The sequence below is a fragment of the Phacochoerus africanus genome, chromosome 10 (genome assembly GCF_016906955.1).
Source record: "Phacochoerus africanus isolate WHEZ1 chromosome 10, ROS_Pafr_v1, whole genome shotgun sequence".
Classification (NCBI taxonomy): Eukaryota; Metazoa; Chordata; class Mammalia; order Artiodactyla; family Suidae; genus Phacochoerus; species Phacochoerus africanus.
This window is the reverse complement of record NC_062553.1, coordinates 100,865,769-100,883,032: the sequence shown is the minus strand read 5'-3', so window position 1 is coordinate 100,883,032 and position 17,264 is coordinate 100,865,769. Positions and strand designations below refer to the sequence as shown.

The 17,264-nt window shown below is 39.5% G+C and overlaps 1 protein-coding gene across 2 annotated transcripts in view; it reads left to right on the top strand.

Moving 5' to 3' along the window:
- Window positions 1–16,253, top strand: part of SPATA5 (spermatogenesis associated 5) — a 320,569-nt gene extending 304,316 nt beyond the window's left edge. Inside the window, exon 16 of one of the 2 annotated variants that reach the window (XM_047798607.1) lies at window positions 15,047–16,253. In XM_047798607.1, coding sequence (XP_047654563.1) covers window positions 15,047–15,223 — 177 coding nt within the window. In that variant the 3' untranslated portion in view covers window positions 15,224–16,253. Of the gene's footprint in view, window positions 1–6,062; window positions 6,575–15,046 lie in introns of those variants that run through there. The other variant, XM_047798608.1, reaches the window with a different exon arrangement.
- Window positions 16,254–17,264: the final 1,011 nt, after the last annotated feature.

The window sequence follows — 17,264 nt, the reverse complement described above, 5'->3', positions numbered from 1 at the left end:
AGAGATTGAGCTGTGACTACAGCTGCTAGAGGCTGGGGGCCTTTAAAGGCTGGTTAAAGCAGAGCAAGATAAAAAATGGAAAGAACAGAGGCAAATACAGGAAGCAGAAAATATGATTTTGAAGACTCACCTTTTCTAACATTTTGAGCATGAAGTAGTTGAAAAAACAAGATTCTGTAATCATATTCATGCTTCAGTGAATAGGAGCATCTTACTAGATTTTTTTTCCTTTGGTAAAATTTTACTTTTGTCCTCCATGATTGTCTTTAGATGATGATTGACATATAAATAAATCCAAAAAATAAAAAGGAAGAAAAGACGGGAAACAACACCAGTGTACATTACTTGGGACCTGGTTGGATAAATATGCAGCCGTAAAAGGAATGAGATACAGTTCTTTATATAGTTAGGAGGTGATTTCTTGGACATATTGTTAATTGAAAACATCAAGGCAGAGAAAAGTTTGAATGGTATGCTAACATTATCTAAGACAGTAGCAAGAAAGGGGTAGGAGATCTTCCCTTTAGAAATAACATCCCAATCAACAAATGAAGAGGGAATACCAGAAATAGGATAGCACCATTTTGCAACCCTAACGAAGTAAAGGACTTAGGCTATCATAAGTGACTACTAAATCATAAAAAGAGGGACAACCAGATATTATGTACATGGCAACATCCATGAAATATTTGCTCCAAAAAATCAAAACCTGAATCCTCTCAAGCCTCTAGATCTTATATGAATTTACAGAAAGTAAGGAGACGGGGGAACATGTTAAATCACACTACAGAGATGCTGTCAGGAAAGTGAAGAATGTAGGAAGCTATGTAGGACATATATTATAAGGGGAAAGAGGGAGAGAATCCTTTAGATATGAGACATATTAACTAAATGCAATGTGTCTTATTTTGATCCTAACTCTAACAAACTAGCTGCGGATACAGTTATGAGTAATGGGCAAATTTTTAACACTGACTAAATATTGATAACATTAAGGAATTATTACCATGTTTTTAAGGCAAAACAGTGATGGTGTGGTTATGGTTTTTAAAAATCTTTTAGAGCTATATACTGAAGTAGTTGTGGATTAAATATGATTCTGGGACTCACTTCAAAAAATTTAGTGCAGTGTTAGGGGTAAAGATTGGAGTTTAGATAAAACCGGGTTGGCTGTGAGTTGATCATTGTTAACTGAGTAACAGATGAATGAGAGTTCACTGTACATTATTCTCTCTACTGTTGTATATGTTTGAATTTTCCCTGGTTAAAAAAAGTTTGAGAGGAGAAGAAATGTAATATTACTCTCTCCCTAAATGTTCACTAAGGATCTCAGTCTCATCTATCTCCCCTTTCTCCGCTATTCTCAAGAGAAAGAGTTGGTCAGATTTACAAAGTGGGGTAGAGCTGGTGTCAAAGACACTTAAAATCATTTTTCAGACACTTAGAATGGTAGAATTAATGCAAAGTTTTCCAACCTTAGAATGCTATCCACTTCATTCTTCTTAAGTCTTATCAGATGCATTTCTAGTTACATGCACAACTTTAGTTGAATTTGGGGACTGTCTCCAAATAAAATTTCCGTCAACTGCTAAACTGAACAGCTCCAGACTCAAGCTTTATAATCTACTAGCTATAGATTATAGCTACCCCTCACAAAAGAAGTTGAGGTTTTGTTTGCTTTCTTTTCTGATTTTCACTGAGATTTCTCCCGTTGCTAAGAAAGAGAATGGATTCAGCACAAAGATAACATGTCTTTGATCGTGACCCACGTTAGAATCATCATTCAAAAAGAATAGCTTTAATTTTTCCTATGTATTCCATAATCATTGCCAAGGAAATTGGCTCTTGAAGTTTTTCAACTTCATCATATTTTGGATGATAACCTCTGACCTGAAAATCAGTTGCACAGAATGTTATCTGGATGCCTAATGAGCAGCATAATCTAAGAAAATAGCAGCTGTAAGCAGCTGGCCCTGCTGAGATATGCTGAGCACTGTTTTGTGGCAGTATGGCTGGCAGGGAGCAGGAGGGCAGTTGCCCTGCTGGGCACAAGATCCAGTTGGCACCTTTTCAGCAGAACACTTTGAAGTATGGTGTTACCAAGACAGCATTTGAAGCAATGAATAAGCAGCACAAGTTTACGTATACACAGGGAAGGGCAGTTACTTTTTACATCCTCTCTCTCTTTCCCTCAACCACCACCATAGGCCTGCCTCCAGTCATCTAGACTTCCAGCCCTCCCAAGGATCTTCACCTTCTCCCCCCCCCCCCAAAAAAAAACTACAGAGTTGTCATGTCATCACACTGTGAAAACACACACATGATTGGCATCATGTAGAGGAAATGACCTACCTCAGTGAGGCCCCATCTTAATACCTTTTCCCCAGCCTCAGTGACCAGGCCAGGCCGTTCAAAGACTTCCCACAGGAGTTTTGGTTAGTGGAACTGAGAAAATGAGGACTTTCTGGGGACTAAAGCTGTAAGATATGGAACATAGAAACTAGGCATTGCCGTATTTTCTACTATGTGGACAAAGCCACTCTAATGAGAGAGGAATAAAGCCAAAGTACAGAGAGAAGGACAGGTCAAAATTACGGAGAGAAAACCAGTTTTTGGTTCCAGTTGGTCTGCTGAGGCCAGACACCCTACTGTCCTCGGGTTCTATTAGACCCGGTAATAACCTTATAATAACTTTTCCCTTTTGATTCAAATTAAATTCTGTCCCTAGCAGTAAAGGACTAATGTATAGCAGATGTCACAAATGATTGCACATATTTGGAGACCTAAGAGAGGCTGAGGCAGAATTTAATCCTCCTTGCTAAGAGGCGTTCACATATGTAGTGTGAAAACTGCTCACAAGTCCCCTTTGATTAAAGTTAGCCTAGTCATGTTTGTTACAGCAATTAAAAATATATGCCTTAAAGTCTTCAAGACTTGGGTTTCTCCTTAAAGAAAATAAATCAAAAGTGTTCATTTTAAGAATGATTTAAAAGTTGATAATTCTGAAGTTAACCCAAAACTTAACATGATCTTTTGTGGGAACATTTGTATGTATGTGTGTGGGTTTTAAATTCCACAAATATTACTAAAATGAGCAATTGGGAGAAAGATATTGTAAAATATTTTGTTTCAGCATGTAAAATCTCGTTTTATTACAGAATTCTTTTGTTAAAGGCACAGCTATTTTGGGTTGCTGCCAGAGTGACGGGATCTTAACAGCCTAGTTAATTTTAAAAGATTCACAAATTCTGGGCTTTGAACTACTGTGGGTAAAATATACTTCACAGTTTAATATAGTGCTTAAACTCCTGCCACATCTTGTGAACTTAACATTGCATCTGCAAATGACAGAGCACGTATGAATGTAGATATTTTTATTTCAAAGAAAAAAAGAGTTGGTTGGAGGAAAGCAGGACAGACCTATACAATAACTCAGAATTTCTCCTAACTTTCATATTCTTCAGTGTAATTATAAAGTATGTACAAAAGATATCTTGAACACACTGTATCAAAGGTGGTATGAGTATATTTCCAGTTAGATGCCAACATAATGAAACAGAGGTGCTTGTTACCAAGGCATAGCCTAAAGTGTGGTGATTAGATCTCCAAAAAGTACAGCCCTTAAGAAGAAATTCTTGGCACTTGCTCCAATTTTCACCTCTTTACAACATTGTAGGGTGCTTTTATGTATATAGTTTATCCTTCATAATAGAGAATATCTTGACTAAGGTTGCAAAATAGTTTCCATTGTATCGTAATCCCCTTGCATCCAGTTGACTCATCTCCATGAAAAAGATTTCTCTTCAGTTAGAAATACCTACTTGTCTCTTTCCATTAATACATTTTAGATGGTTAGAAATCTGATGGTTTAAAATGATGAGATAAAATGTATGGATACAGTCATGAGATTTACTAAACACATAGAGTCATATTCACTCAATTTTACATCTTTAGATTTTACTAGGTGTATAATCTATACTTTAAAAATTCACCAAAAGCTCTTTAAATATACCAACTGCTGCATTTCTGTTACCAAACCAATCCCAACAAGTGGTAATTTAATACATCTTTTAAATCTAAAAAAATTTACAAGGTCTCTTGCAGCACAAGAGGTTAGGGATCTGACATTGTCATTGGGCAGCTTGGGTCGCTATTGTGGTCCAAGTTCAGTCCCTGGCCTGAGAACTTCCAAATGCCTCAGGCATGTCCAAAAAATATTTTAGACATGATTTGTTCATTATCAACAAGTAGTTTCATCTATCCTCCCTCTCCATAACCCTTTCTATATCTGTGGATTGCCATTATGGCGTTTCTCATATTTTTAGTTTACTCTTTACAAGTAGACGTTTTTCATTCTTTTCTCTGGCTGTTTTCATTGCTGAACTTGTCACAAGACTTTTTCTCTCATTAGACTTCTTATAAAGGAGTTGGGTCACATAGTTAAGAAAGAGTGCTTAGGTTTCATAGGCCATTAAGTAATGGACTTAATGATCGAAAGAGGAAAAACGTGAATATTTTGGTTAAAACCCTTCATAAAATGAATCATCTTTATTCTTCACCTTGACCTCAATTAAAGGTAAATATAAGGAGATTGATTAGCTGATGTGGCTTTTACATGTATTTGTAATTTATTTTTAAGTGATAACCCATACATAATTTTTTCTAATTTTTAAATTTTGTTAAAATTTTTAAAAAAATCTTAAAAAGGAAAGTGCTGTATCTCACTACTGGCTTTCAAATCAGTAAAATCAGAGATCCTTTTTATTTTTTCCTTTTTTTTTTCTTTTGCTTTTTTTGGTCTTTTGGCTTGTCTTTTTAGGGCCGCACTGGTGGCATATGGAAGTTCCCAGGCTAGGGGTCTAATCAGAGCTGTTGCTGCCAACCCACACCACAGCCACAGCAACACCAAATCTGAGTCGCGTCTGTGACCTACACCACAGCTCTTGGCAACACTGGATCCTTAACCTGCTGAGTGAGGCCAGGGATCAAACCCACAACCTCATGGTTCCTAGTAGGATTCGTTTCCGCTGCTGGCCTACACCACACCCACAGCAAAGCCAGATCTGAGCCACGTCTGCAACCTACACCACAGCTCTCAGCAACACTGGGTCCTTAACCCACTGAGCAAGGCCAGTGATCGAACTCACGTCCTCATGGATACTAGTAGGGCTCATTACTGCTGAGCCACAATAGGAACTTCTGGTTCCTTTTTAGAATATGGTGAAAATTTTGAACCATCTCTTTACATATAAAAGTTTCATAGATTTCAGTATATTATTAGACCCATCTAGCTATCCAGAGACACCAAGTTAAGAATCTTTCTTTGTTTTTCTTTCTTTGTTTCTTTCTTTGTTTCTTTCTTTCTGCCTCACCTGTGACATGTAGAAATTCCCAGGCCAAGGATTGAAACTGCACCATAGCAGCCATCCAGGCCATGGCAGTGACAACACTGGATCCTTAACCTGCTGAGCCATAAGAGAACTACAGGATCTTTCTTATATAGCTAATAAACACACAAAACTGAAGTAATACTTGAAATAGCATCTAGTTCATGTAACAAACAAGACAGTGTTGCTTTATTATCATTTGAGTTTAAAATAATGTAATGTGAGCTTATTTTAATGGTTTGGGGAGTTCCCACTGTGGCTCAGCAAAAACAAATTCTACTAGTATCCATGAGGACGCAGGTTCAATCCCAGGCCTCGCTCAGTGAGTTAAGGATCCAGCATTGCCTGAGCTGTGGGGTAAGTCATAGACTCGGTTTGGATCCCAAGTTTCTGTGGCTATGGTGTAGGCTGGCAGCTGCAGCTCCAATTCAACCCCTAGCCTGGGAACTTCCATATGCTGCATGGAAACTTCTATATGCTATAGGTGTAGCTCTAAAAAGCAAAAAATAAAAAAGAAGAAAAAGGTTTATAAACAACATAAGCATTATCAGAGGAAACAGAGACCACCTTAAAAATGTAAAAGTAGAGAAGCTATGTGAATATATACTGTTAGGTGTTTTTGAATGGTGATGTTATTTCATTTAAATCCATTTTTATTTATTTATCTGCTATTAGGAAAGAAGAACTTTGAGAATACTACCATCAATGAGAATGACATCTGTAAAATAAGTGGATAAATATCATGTTGTCTTCCCACTCCCTGTCATGAGCTAATGGTATACTTAGTGTTTGCTCACTGGGACCTGTCTTCAGATGCCCCTTAGCTAGCTAAATATTGTCAAGTCATTTTTTTCTGTTTAAGACAGATAGCCACTAACACCATACCATATTCTTTAATATAAATTTAAAGATGGCAAGCAAGGCTGCTGATTGGGAAGGATTGGTCTGCAGCTCCTCAGAGAATAGGCGAAAGGAGCTCATTATAAGTCAAAACCCTGGGTTTAGTGTGTATGAAATGGGTGAAGGTGGTCAAAAGGTAAAACTTCCACTTATAAAATAAATAAGTCCTGGGTATGTAATGTACAGCATGGGGACTATAGTTAATAACGCTGTATTGAGTGTTTGAAAGTTGCAAAATGAGTAGATCTTAAAAGTTCTCATCACAAAAAAAAAGAAATTTGTGACTGATTATGGTGGCAGATGTTATATTGTTGTGATCATTTCACATATACATATATAGTGAATCATTATGTTGTACTTCTGAAACTAATATAATGTCATACGCCAACTATCTTCAAAAAAAAAAAAGTTGTAAAAGGTTCTAATTCCCAAAAACTCCATTCTGCAAGACCTCAGAGTCCAGAATCCCAAGCTAGACAAGATCCAAGGAAGGCTACCCAGGGCATCCCTGAATCTATAGTTTCAAAGAAGGCATTTTTATATTGTATGTTGGTGGAGCCCAATCTGGGAGCTGGCAATGAAGACATTTGACAGATGATGAAACACAGGGTATGTTAAAATTGGCTTAACACCCCTGCCTTATACTCTCCCTCAGCCACTGCTCCCCAAGCTCCCATAGCACTGGCAGGGAGGATCAAACCCTCCAGACTTAGAGAGGAGTCCTAGAGCTCACTAAACTTTGCTTGGTCTCCTCTCCGTAGAATATCCCCTTGTGTACTTCTCTCCTTTTTGCCCAAGGCCAAGCTCTCCCATTACTGAGTGTTTTTACCCAAAGTTTGGTGCCTCTTCCTGGTCTCCAACAGCTTTCTGGTCATAGCTTGGTCATCACCCCCCGAGGGTTCACAAATACACACCTGACTTAGGATGATCCATTGTGCCCCAGGCATTTTTGCTTTTTTAGTCCACAGTAGACAGTTATCTTGGCTGCAGTTGTCACAGTTCTGTGTACAGCTGTCACGGAGTTGTGTGTGTGTGTGTGTTTAAAACAAAAAAATGTAAATCTAGTTTGTATCTCTGTTCGGAAATGCTCAGAGAGGACCTCAGCAGTAGTTTTGTAGACTCTCAAACGTCAAAGTATATGCTGACTTAATATGTTTGGGGAGAAGGACAGGGCCAAGGCCAGAGAGCCTTCATGAGACTTCTAATCTAGTGAGGGAGACAGACATTTGCCACTAATAACTCTTATATCCTAACAATTGCAATATGACAGAACCGTAGTCCAGACTGCTGCCAGACCATAAAACAGGTGATCCTAAAAGCATTCAGGCATGAGGAGGTAATGAAGTTGCCTCCAGGAGCACCTCCCTGAAAAACATTCACACTAAGCCTTAAAGAAAAAGTACATTAGCCAGTACTTTGCACATCTTGTTCTGTGAAAGCAGGACTTTGTCTTCTTCACCACTCTGTTCCCCATGGCCTGGTACCTTGTAGGATATCAATAAAGATTTCCTTAATAAATGAATGAATAGGGGGTCCCCAACATCTGTTTGCCTTCTCACCCCGTTCCTTCCCTACCACGTGGTCTTGTTTTCTCTGTACCCATACCAGTTGGGGTATTCTTTTCAGAACCAAAAATACGTCTTTTTATCTCGTGATTCAGTTAATGTTAGAAATATTAAAAATTCTCACAGCTGCAGATGGTTGTAGAAACAATAAGAATAAAAACGCCAAATCTTTCCCACTGGGGGATGATTAATCCATTTGTAAATTTTTAAAAAACAAAAACCATTTTGGGTTTCTCCATGCAAATAATAACGTCTAGATGTGTATATACTTCAGCTATATATTTTAGAGAGTTCATAATAACTTTAAATCGGCAAAATTAAGCAAAATAGTTTTTCCCCCTTCTCTAATGTCATTAGGCTTTGAATGTGTCCCTACAGAAATTCTTTTCTTCCGATTCAGTACTGTGTATGGCATTCTAGATAATATGACCTTAACATAAGCCCAGATGGATTCGGTATCATAAAGCTTATTTTGCAGAGAGTCCAAAGGCTATAGTTAGGTAATTCCTTAGTTTGACCTCCAAAAGTCTCACTTCCAGCCTCCATAAGTAAAAGTATGTCGGTGAGGTGGCATATTAAAGGACTTGAAATAAGTGCCCCTTGCGTCCCTGGAATTCCCTTCCCTGGTGCTATTTTCTGCTCTGATCTGTGTTCCTGGCAGTTTGGGGCGCGCCTGGCTGTGCGTGCCTGTGACAGTCTGACTCCATCTGCTGCTCTGTGGCCAGGAACCTGCTGCGCGCCCTTCATCACATCTTTCAGGCGGGGCCATTCAACCACCTTTCAACGCTTCTCAATGGGGCCGAGGAGAATGGTCCGCGGCGTCCACATGAGCACATAATCTCCCAGGTAGCCTCCTCCTTGAAGCACCTCCAGTGCAGGCTATTCGCAAACAGCAGGACACCACTCTACTGGGCTCCTAATCCCTCAGACACACAGGGGAAGGAGGTCGCGGACTGTGAAAGTGAAAAGAAAAGCTAAGGGGCGGGGGAGCGGAGCGCAACAATGTCCCCCGCTGCCGCTGCGCCACAATCAGCGCCAGCTGCAGCCCAATTAAGCTCAACAGGTCACAGGTGTTCCAGACAGAAGATGCTTTTAACAAAACCACTTTCTTGAAAATACCTAAGACTCTCTAAAGCACTGCAGCCCATTTCTTTTGGTAGATTCTTTAAAGCTATTTAGTACACTTGAAATACAAAGAAGCTGAAAAGCACATTTAGGCCTCACTGGAAGGCGCGCTTTCTTCCTGCCAAATGGCAAGAGCCTCAGCTGGGCCGGTTGTGGCTGCAGGGCCAGCAGAGAGGAGCCCTGCCTCTGCCTGGATTCAGCGCACAGTCTCCCAAGAAAGGGCTATAGGCATTTCTCTTCTCCAGCTCCACCTCGCCATATAGTCTGCTCTGTACTGTGCAGTTCACCTACTCAGATGCTGCATGGCCATAACCTTGGACCCATAAATTACTGTCCCTTGGATAGGTTGTAGTTTCCCTATGAACTTTATAAAGCAGCCCTTCCATGTGCTGATTAAACTAGGTAAATTCAGGGAGCCACTTTTCTCATCATCTAAGGTCACCCTGTAAATGAGCCTCCTCTTCTGGCACATTTAAAATTACTGACATCCTTTTTTCCACAGTTCTGGATTCACTCTGTGCCTGCAGGGTGGGGCGATGGGAACCAAGCAGAACTTTGGTTGGTGTTTAAGCCATCTTCAGAAGTTTGTTATCCTTCCACTTTTTTGGAGAATACAGATGATCTCTGAGTGGTCATTAGGAGCTGAGGGGTAAAGGTTATGTTAAAACATGAGCATCCTTTCTTCCCAACCTTACATGCTGCTCGAGGGTATGTGCTCCTGTTGTCATTCTCATAATCTGTTTATAGTCAATAGAAAAGAAGTGCGGACACTACCCAAGCCTTATCTGGAAATGGCAGTAACTGTGCTTAAAGTTGCTCTTGGGTTCCTCATTTCTCAGTGCACCGGGAAGGAAGGTAGTGCTGCTGTGAAACTGAAAATAATAAGGAAAGGCTTATGGCACAGGAGGAATGAATAGTCAAAACAGTGTCCAATTTTTTTTGCATTTTCCTTCCTGATCATTAGTTTTTGGTAAACAGTTTTTGCCTTGACTATCATTCTTTATCACATCATTTTAAAAAATTGCTGCTGCCTGTTTAGAAACCACGTTGGTTTTGATTTTCGCAATACGCCTGTTTCTGTTTTACTAAGCTGAGCCACCTGTTTAAACTCTTCTTGCCTCATGGATTGGGGGGAAAATACTGTAGACTATGTATAAGAGGTTTCATTTTTTTTTTCCCCCAGTGAAGTAAGACATTGTTCTTATTCTTCGTGGCATTCAGAATTCTGCACAATTGCCTCTTTTGCCCTTTTGCATTTAAAAGTGAGGTAATTAGATTTCCCAAGGTTCAATGGTCAAGAGCCTTCTCATCCTGGGAAGTTGCTTCCCCACACCCCGCACAAGTGGAGTTGTCTCACGTAATCCAGTTATTGCTTTATTGTTGTTCTGTGCTTTCTCAGAGCACAAGCATAGCATGAAAATTCATACTCATATGTCCTTTTGCTTATATTGCTGTTACTTTTTTCCTGCAATTGAAAACAATTACTGTTTTCTCTAGTGACTTGAGAATTTCTAAATATTTTCATAAAAATCTTTTCCTTTCCTACCTTTTAAAAGCTCATCTCAAACATGCCTCAGTCTTTCACATAGAGATTTCCTGCTTATTTTATGTTATTTTTCAGATATCTGATGGATCTATTACCACTGCTGAAGGAATAGAAAGAGGAATTGTGACATGTTGGCACCAAATAAATGGTTGTCACGGCCACTGAAACACAACCTTAGTCTCTCTGACAGAGATCTTGGGCTCACTCTGCTAGTCTTTTGTCTTGTTTACTCATTTTCCCAAACAGATGATATTTTTACCTTTCAGCAAAGCACGTATATGTGTTTTGAGTATTAATTTTTTAGTCAAAACTGTAAAAGAACACAGAATACACACGCTCAGTTTTACAGAGCTAGCCAAAACAGCCTAATGGCAAAGGTAACCTTACTGGTAGTTGGCTAATAATCCATTTAAATAATAAATAATCTAGTCTGCAGCCTATGGGGGAAGAGGATGAGATAGTGAAGGGATTAAGGGAAAGCTTCCAAAATCCTTTTTGCCAAAGAATTTAAGGGACTCAAGTGTTTTCTATCTAAACGGGTTAGTTTAACATTCCTGACAGTTTGTGACTTAAATTTGTATGTTCATGTACACTTCTTCTCAGTGAGGTTCTTCTGTGGCCTTATGTGGAAAAGCCATCTGAGTTCCCCCATCACTGAAACAATCACAGACTCTGTGTGATTTTGAAGGAGATGCCAGCAGAATAATGAGCTGTGTGGTCCCTGTATACACTGTAAGGAGATATATACATATACATTCACTCTTTCAGTTTTCTTACAAACTTTAGTGAGAGTGGAGAGAAAGGCCCTAGTTTAAATTGAAGAGCCTTCTCAGTTTCTATAGTATTCATTCTCAAACAGAGAGGTGTGTGGGCAGATTTATCTCAAAAGACCTCACCTTTCCAAGCTTCATACAGAAAAGAAAATCCTTCAGTAATTAATTGATGCCAGATTACTGTCATCAAGAGACAATAGGTAACTATTTGCACAATTTTTTAAAACAAATCTTCCATTTTAATTCTCTAAACCAATATGTATTACTTCATTGTCGGTAAATTTGGGGGAAACTTTCTCAATTTAAGTGCAGTTTTTCTCCCCATGACAACACAGGAAAAAATTTCTGTCTTTGTGTAACAAGTTTTGACACCGAAGGAAGTATCCCTCAAAATAACAGGCATGCTTGTATTCTTGCTAAAATTTCCAATTTATGTTACCTCTAAGGAAAGAACTAGATTCCAAGTAGTGCCCCAGACTGAAACTTAAGAGGAATATACATCACAGTGTTAAATAGTTTTTCTTACTGAGTTTATCATTCCAAAAGCTTAAATGTAACTGACAAAGTAGAGGTCATATGAAGCATAAGTTAAAATATTAGAGGATATTGGCCAAATAGTAGAAAGATATATACAACGTATACTTTTTATTTATTTATTTATTTATTTAGTTGTCTTTTTGCCATTTCTTGGGCCGCTCCCGCGGCATATGGAGGGTCCCAGGCTAGGGGTCTAATTGGAGCTGTAGCTGCGGGTCTACGCCACAGCCAGAGCAACGCAGGATCCGAGCCACGTCTGCGACCTACACCACAGCTCACGGCAACGCCGGATCGTTAACCTACTGAGCAAGGGCAGGGATCGAACCCGAAACCGCATGGTTCTCAGTTGGATTCGTTAACCACTGTGCCACGACGGGAACTCCTAAACATATACTTTTTTAAAGCTCGTTTATAGTTAAGGAACTGTTCAGGTCAGTTCAACAAATGTACATAGATTATGTACCTGTCCAGAGCACAGTCTCTCTTACTCAGCCCTTTCCCTCTTCTCTCTAGTCTGGAATAGGGGAGAGCAAAAGAACCAAACAGATGTAAGATAGGCAAGAGACGCATTGTGCCTGGATTGAGTTGTTGGGTACAGATTAGCATCTCTGAATGTGTGCTGAAGACCTGCAGTAACCCCAAAGATAGCCACTTATAGGTGTTCTGCCAGTAACAGGACAGGTGCAGAGTTCTCTGGGAAACATCAGGCTAAAGTAAATTAAGCAGATCATCACTGCGAGGCTTCGCAGAAATCTTTAACATTCTACTGTGCATCGTGGGAATCAGCCTACACACTGTTTTACTGTGTGAATTGTTACTGTGAAATGTTAACATTTACCGGAGGCCCCATGTTACTAATATCCAGCCCTCAAATGGCAGTAACGGCTCTGAACACCACCAATGTCCCTTCTGTCACTGCCAAGGAAACTACCACCTAAAATCAAAAAGTAATTTATGCTTAGAAGAAAATCTATAGATGCAGATATGAAGGAAGCAAAGCTGATTTGCAAAGAGGAATTGCTCAGGAGAGCTGGCCCCAAGGACAGCCTTCGAGACCTCAGTGACCTCACTTCATTGCCACGTAGGCCACCGGAGATGCCAGTTATTAGGGGAGTGCGTATGATCATGTCTTCTTTTCCCATTTTGATTACTGTGTGTTAAGAGAGGAAGACCGTTGGTTTACTTTCTCGGATGTGCCAGTAGTATTAGCCACCTACCATCTGGCCACATGAACCAAATTCCAGGAATTTTGAGAGATTCCAGGCAGCCTTGACCTTCCCTTCTTTCCTCAACCCAACCTAGCCTCCCTCTGCCGCTGCCACCACCACTCCATTTGCCATGCTTCCATCAGACCTCACAGGTATCTCTAATAGGGGATCACTGTGTTGTACCAAACTAGGGACACTAATCACACAGCAGTTAATTACTAAAGTAACTGTGGTAATTGTAATTAGTAATTGCCTGGCATGTGGTAGGTACTCAGTAAATGTTTGTAGCCATTATGCCCTGGGTCTAGTGTTCTCTGAGCTAAGTGTCAGGTATGAAGTGTGCAAGAAATAGCATTGGTAGTAACTTCTCTACTCCACTCAGCCTGAGGAGAGAGAAACACAGTGGAAACATCCCTGTAGGATCTCAGCGAAGAAGCTAGAACTATAACAGTGAGCAGGAAATTCATTCCTCTCTACTCCTTCCAGTGATTCTTCTTCCAGCTTTTCAGCTTTGCAACCATTGCTTCAGATTCATGTGTGGATGAAGGAAGTGCTGCTCAGATGGAGGGAGCTTAGGGGATTGAGCTCTCCCCACTGGGTCCCTTCACTTCCTTACGGAGCTCTCTGGGGTCCCTTTGGAACACAGTGGAGCTATCAGATAGCCAGTTTACCAAGCTGGGTGTTTCCTGTGCTTTTACTGGGCTTATTGACTCTCACATCTGATTTTCAAAATAACTCTTTTGCACCAGAATATGTGATGAGGTGGTTTCGCTAACCCCTAGAAGTTTTGTTTTTTCCTTCAACAAGTTGGTAGCTGTTCTTTCTGGAAAAGCATTAACATGCATAACCACTATAGTCGACTTCAGTGCTCATTAATGAAGCCCAGAACTAACAGTTACATTGTCGTAATTTGACAAAGCCATCTAAATCTATGCAGGTTTTTTTGAAAGCTCCCTAAACATGCTGCTAAATCCCCTAAAAAGCTACTAAACTGCTTTGGCAGCCATTAGCCCAGCATAAGCAGAGGAACTCTTTTCAGTAAGTGAACAAACAGAGAAAATATGCTGAATGGCTGGACAAATGTGTTTCAGCTGGCCCTTTCATTTACCGATATAAGGGTGCAGTCAATATCAATCACTGTTTTCCCTGTTGCCCTGAAAATCACAATATCTCTTTTCATCCCACAAGCTCTTTTCACCACAGTAATGTGTCTTTAGAATGACACTGGCATCAGTCTGCTTCCGCTGTCTGAAGTCCAGAGCGCCTGAAACACATTTCAGGATTCAAGACTTGAACCTTCCTCCCTTCCGTTTTTCTACCGCCCGCGCTCTCCTCCCTCCCTCTGCGGCCACAGGGCCCCTTCCCCAGATGCTTTTCTATACTCCCAGCTTTCCTCACCGAGTAAACAGGATTCATGTCTCTGTTCTAATGCAGCTCTCCAAAGTAAACGGAGACAACGCTATCTGATATTCCTAAGATTTAAGGACTCATTAAGGAGATACACATAAAGAAATGCTCTTACATGTTGGTAACACATCAAAGGTTGAAAGGAATGCGGAAATGCTGTGCTGTGACAAGGTGTGCTGGTGCGCTGGGGGCCCCCTCATTATCCTCCCTCCCTCCTGGTTCTTCCCTCCCTCTCCCAGCACAGGCACACTCTTCCTTGGTCCCCCTGTGTCAGAGGGCTGTGCCTGCACAGTCTGCTCCATCTTTATACTTGTAAGCTCAAGGGCCAATGCCATAGCTTATGTATCTTTTTGCTGCTCCTGCATGGAAGTACTCTCTTGTTTTGAAATGAAAGTGATTACTTTTTGACCTTTTGAAAACTTAGGTGGAATGACTCTTGAAGGTAAACTTTAAGGATATGCATATAGTTTTAGAAGTTACCACGGATGAATATTTTAAATGTTAACATTTCTAAAAAACAGTATTGATTGTTTTCTCTCTCCTTTTTGGGGGGAGGGGGTGGCTTGGGTTTTGTTTTTATTTATTTGTATTGTTTCAGATTATAGCCGTCTGTAGAGAAGCAGCCCTTCTGGCTCTGGAAGAAGACATTCAAGCCAACTGCATTATGAAAAGACACTTTACTCAAGCCTTGAGCACCGTGACACCCAGACTTCCTGAGTCATTGAGACGTTTCTATGAAGATTATCAAGAGAAGAGTGGGCTGCATACACTCTGAGAAAATACATATTCATTATGCTAAAAATACTTTCTAGAGAAAACTTGTTTCTGTTTTAAAGCATGTCAAAAAAGCCCTTAATAAGCATTGTCTGAAATACGTTAACTGGATTGAGGAGCTTTGGTTTTCATAGACATTTTAAATCATATGGCTACAGTGAAAATATACATGAAAATCTCTGAACAAGAGTTTAAATCATTTTTATCTGGAAATGTGGGCTGAGTTCTACAAGGCAAACTTAATTTTTTCATTTTTGACTTGGTTCATTCATCCCATGAAATGCTTTTCTGACTCCAAAATCCATTTCAGTGCATTTCCAAATACCAAAAATGTGGGCATCAGTTTTATACAAGAACATAGAAAATGCATGTAGATGAAAGCACAGTGAAAAATATTTACAAATCTTTAATTTTGAAGGCCAGCCAATGAAATGTTTAAATGCACCCAACCAGGCTTGTATGAAAAGCAACCAGGCTTGCTTCAAAATATGTATTTGTTCTAATTATGTTTCGGACTTACATTTTCGATTTAGCCTTCCTAACCTGTACTTATGGCAATTTTTAAAAATTCAGAATTATTTCATATATTATTATGCCCCTTGGAAGTTTAAAACATTGGAAATATAAGCTCAGTCCAGGCCTGGAGAAGTAGAATTGAGGTTTTTTTTGTAAAATGCCATAAATAAACCATATGTTCATGTTCAAACTTTTATACGTTTCCAGGTTACCAATAAACTTTTTCAGTTCAAAGATAAACCATGTTGTACTCTTAATCATATTGTCTAATATTTCATTCTAAATCTCTGTATTTATGCTCCAAATTATTTATCCTTGAGATTTCTTGACACTTTAATATTCCATAAATATCCTTGAAAAAGCTGTTGGAAATTGATCACTTGACTTCTATTTCAGAAGTTGGCGACGGAAAGAATGTGCACTTAAACCCAATCACTGTAGATCTTCGAAAATTCCCAGAAAGACAAGTCAGGCGAGAAATACCTGATTATCCAAATAAAACGGTTTTGTGGTGATTGATATTCTGAACTGTTTCATCCTTTGACTATTCGAACTAGGTTTGCAAGGTTTTTCCCCCCCAGGCTACATTGGTTTATTAGTACATAAAACAACCCAAGAACTAAGAATATTACTAATATTTAGAAATGTACTGTCACATATAATAGAAACTCATCACATGTGGCTATTTAAGTTTAGATTTTAATTAAAACTATGTAATATTAAAAATTTAGTTCATCAGACATGTTAGCCACATTTCAAGTGTTAAAAGGCCACATGTGACAAGTGTCTGGTATATTGGAAAGAATAGATTGCAGAACACTTCCATCACTCAGTTCTGTCAGACTCTGCTGCTTTAGAAGATAAGACTTACACATTAAAATAAATAGGACCTCAAAGTTACTTTTTTGCTTTGCATTATCCCTTTAGTTTTTAGAAGACCATAACTTCTTCCCTCTCAGTGCTGGGGCACAAAAAATAAGAGAAAAATTTATCCCCAAAGGCCTAAACAGGAAAGTTAAAGAAATCGCATTGCCAGTAAACTAAAAACCAGAACAGTAAGCTTGAACATTGAGGCTCTCAGCCTGGGGGCTGAGTGTTGGGGAGCAGGACGGCAATCTGAGTCACCAAGGAGTCAGATGTTAATGGCCACTGGACCATTCAGCCTGTATTATATATGAAGTTGTGACTGAGCCTCATACATAATGTTCATATCTTTAAAGATCATTACTTTCAATGGAAGGGCAAACTAGAAATCCTCCTACAAGTCAAGGAGACCACAAGGAACTTCTCTTGACTTGATCCATTCGTTTGATTTAAAAAAGAGGATTCTAACTATGGAATCCTATAGTCAGGATTATTTTCTATTCTGACTACCTGACCATGGCTTCAGTTTTAAATTCACACAAACTCTGACACAGAGGCTCAAAACCTATAAGGTAATATGAAAACATGGATACAAACTAGAAATATCCTTTAGATGACGCAGTTGCACTAATTGGAGGAATATAACCTCACCCTGGTCACAG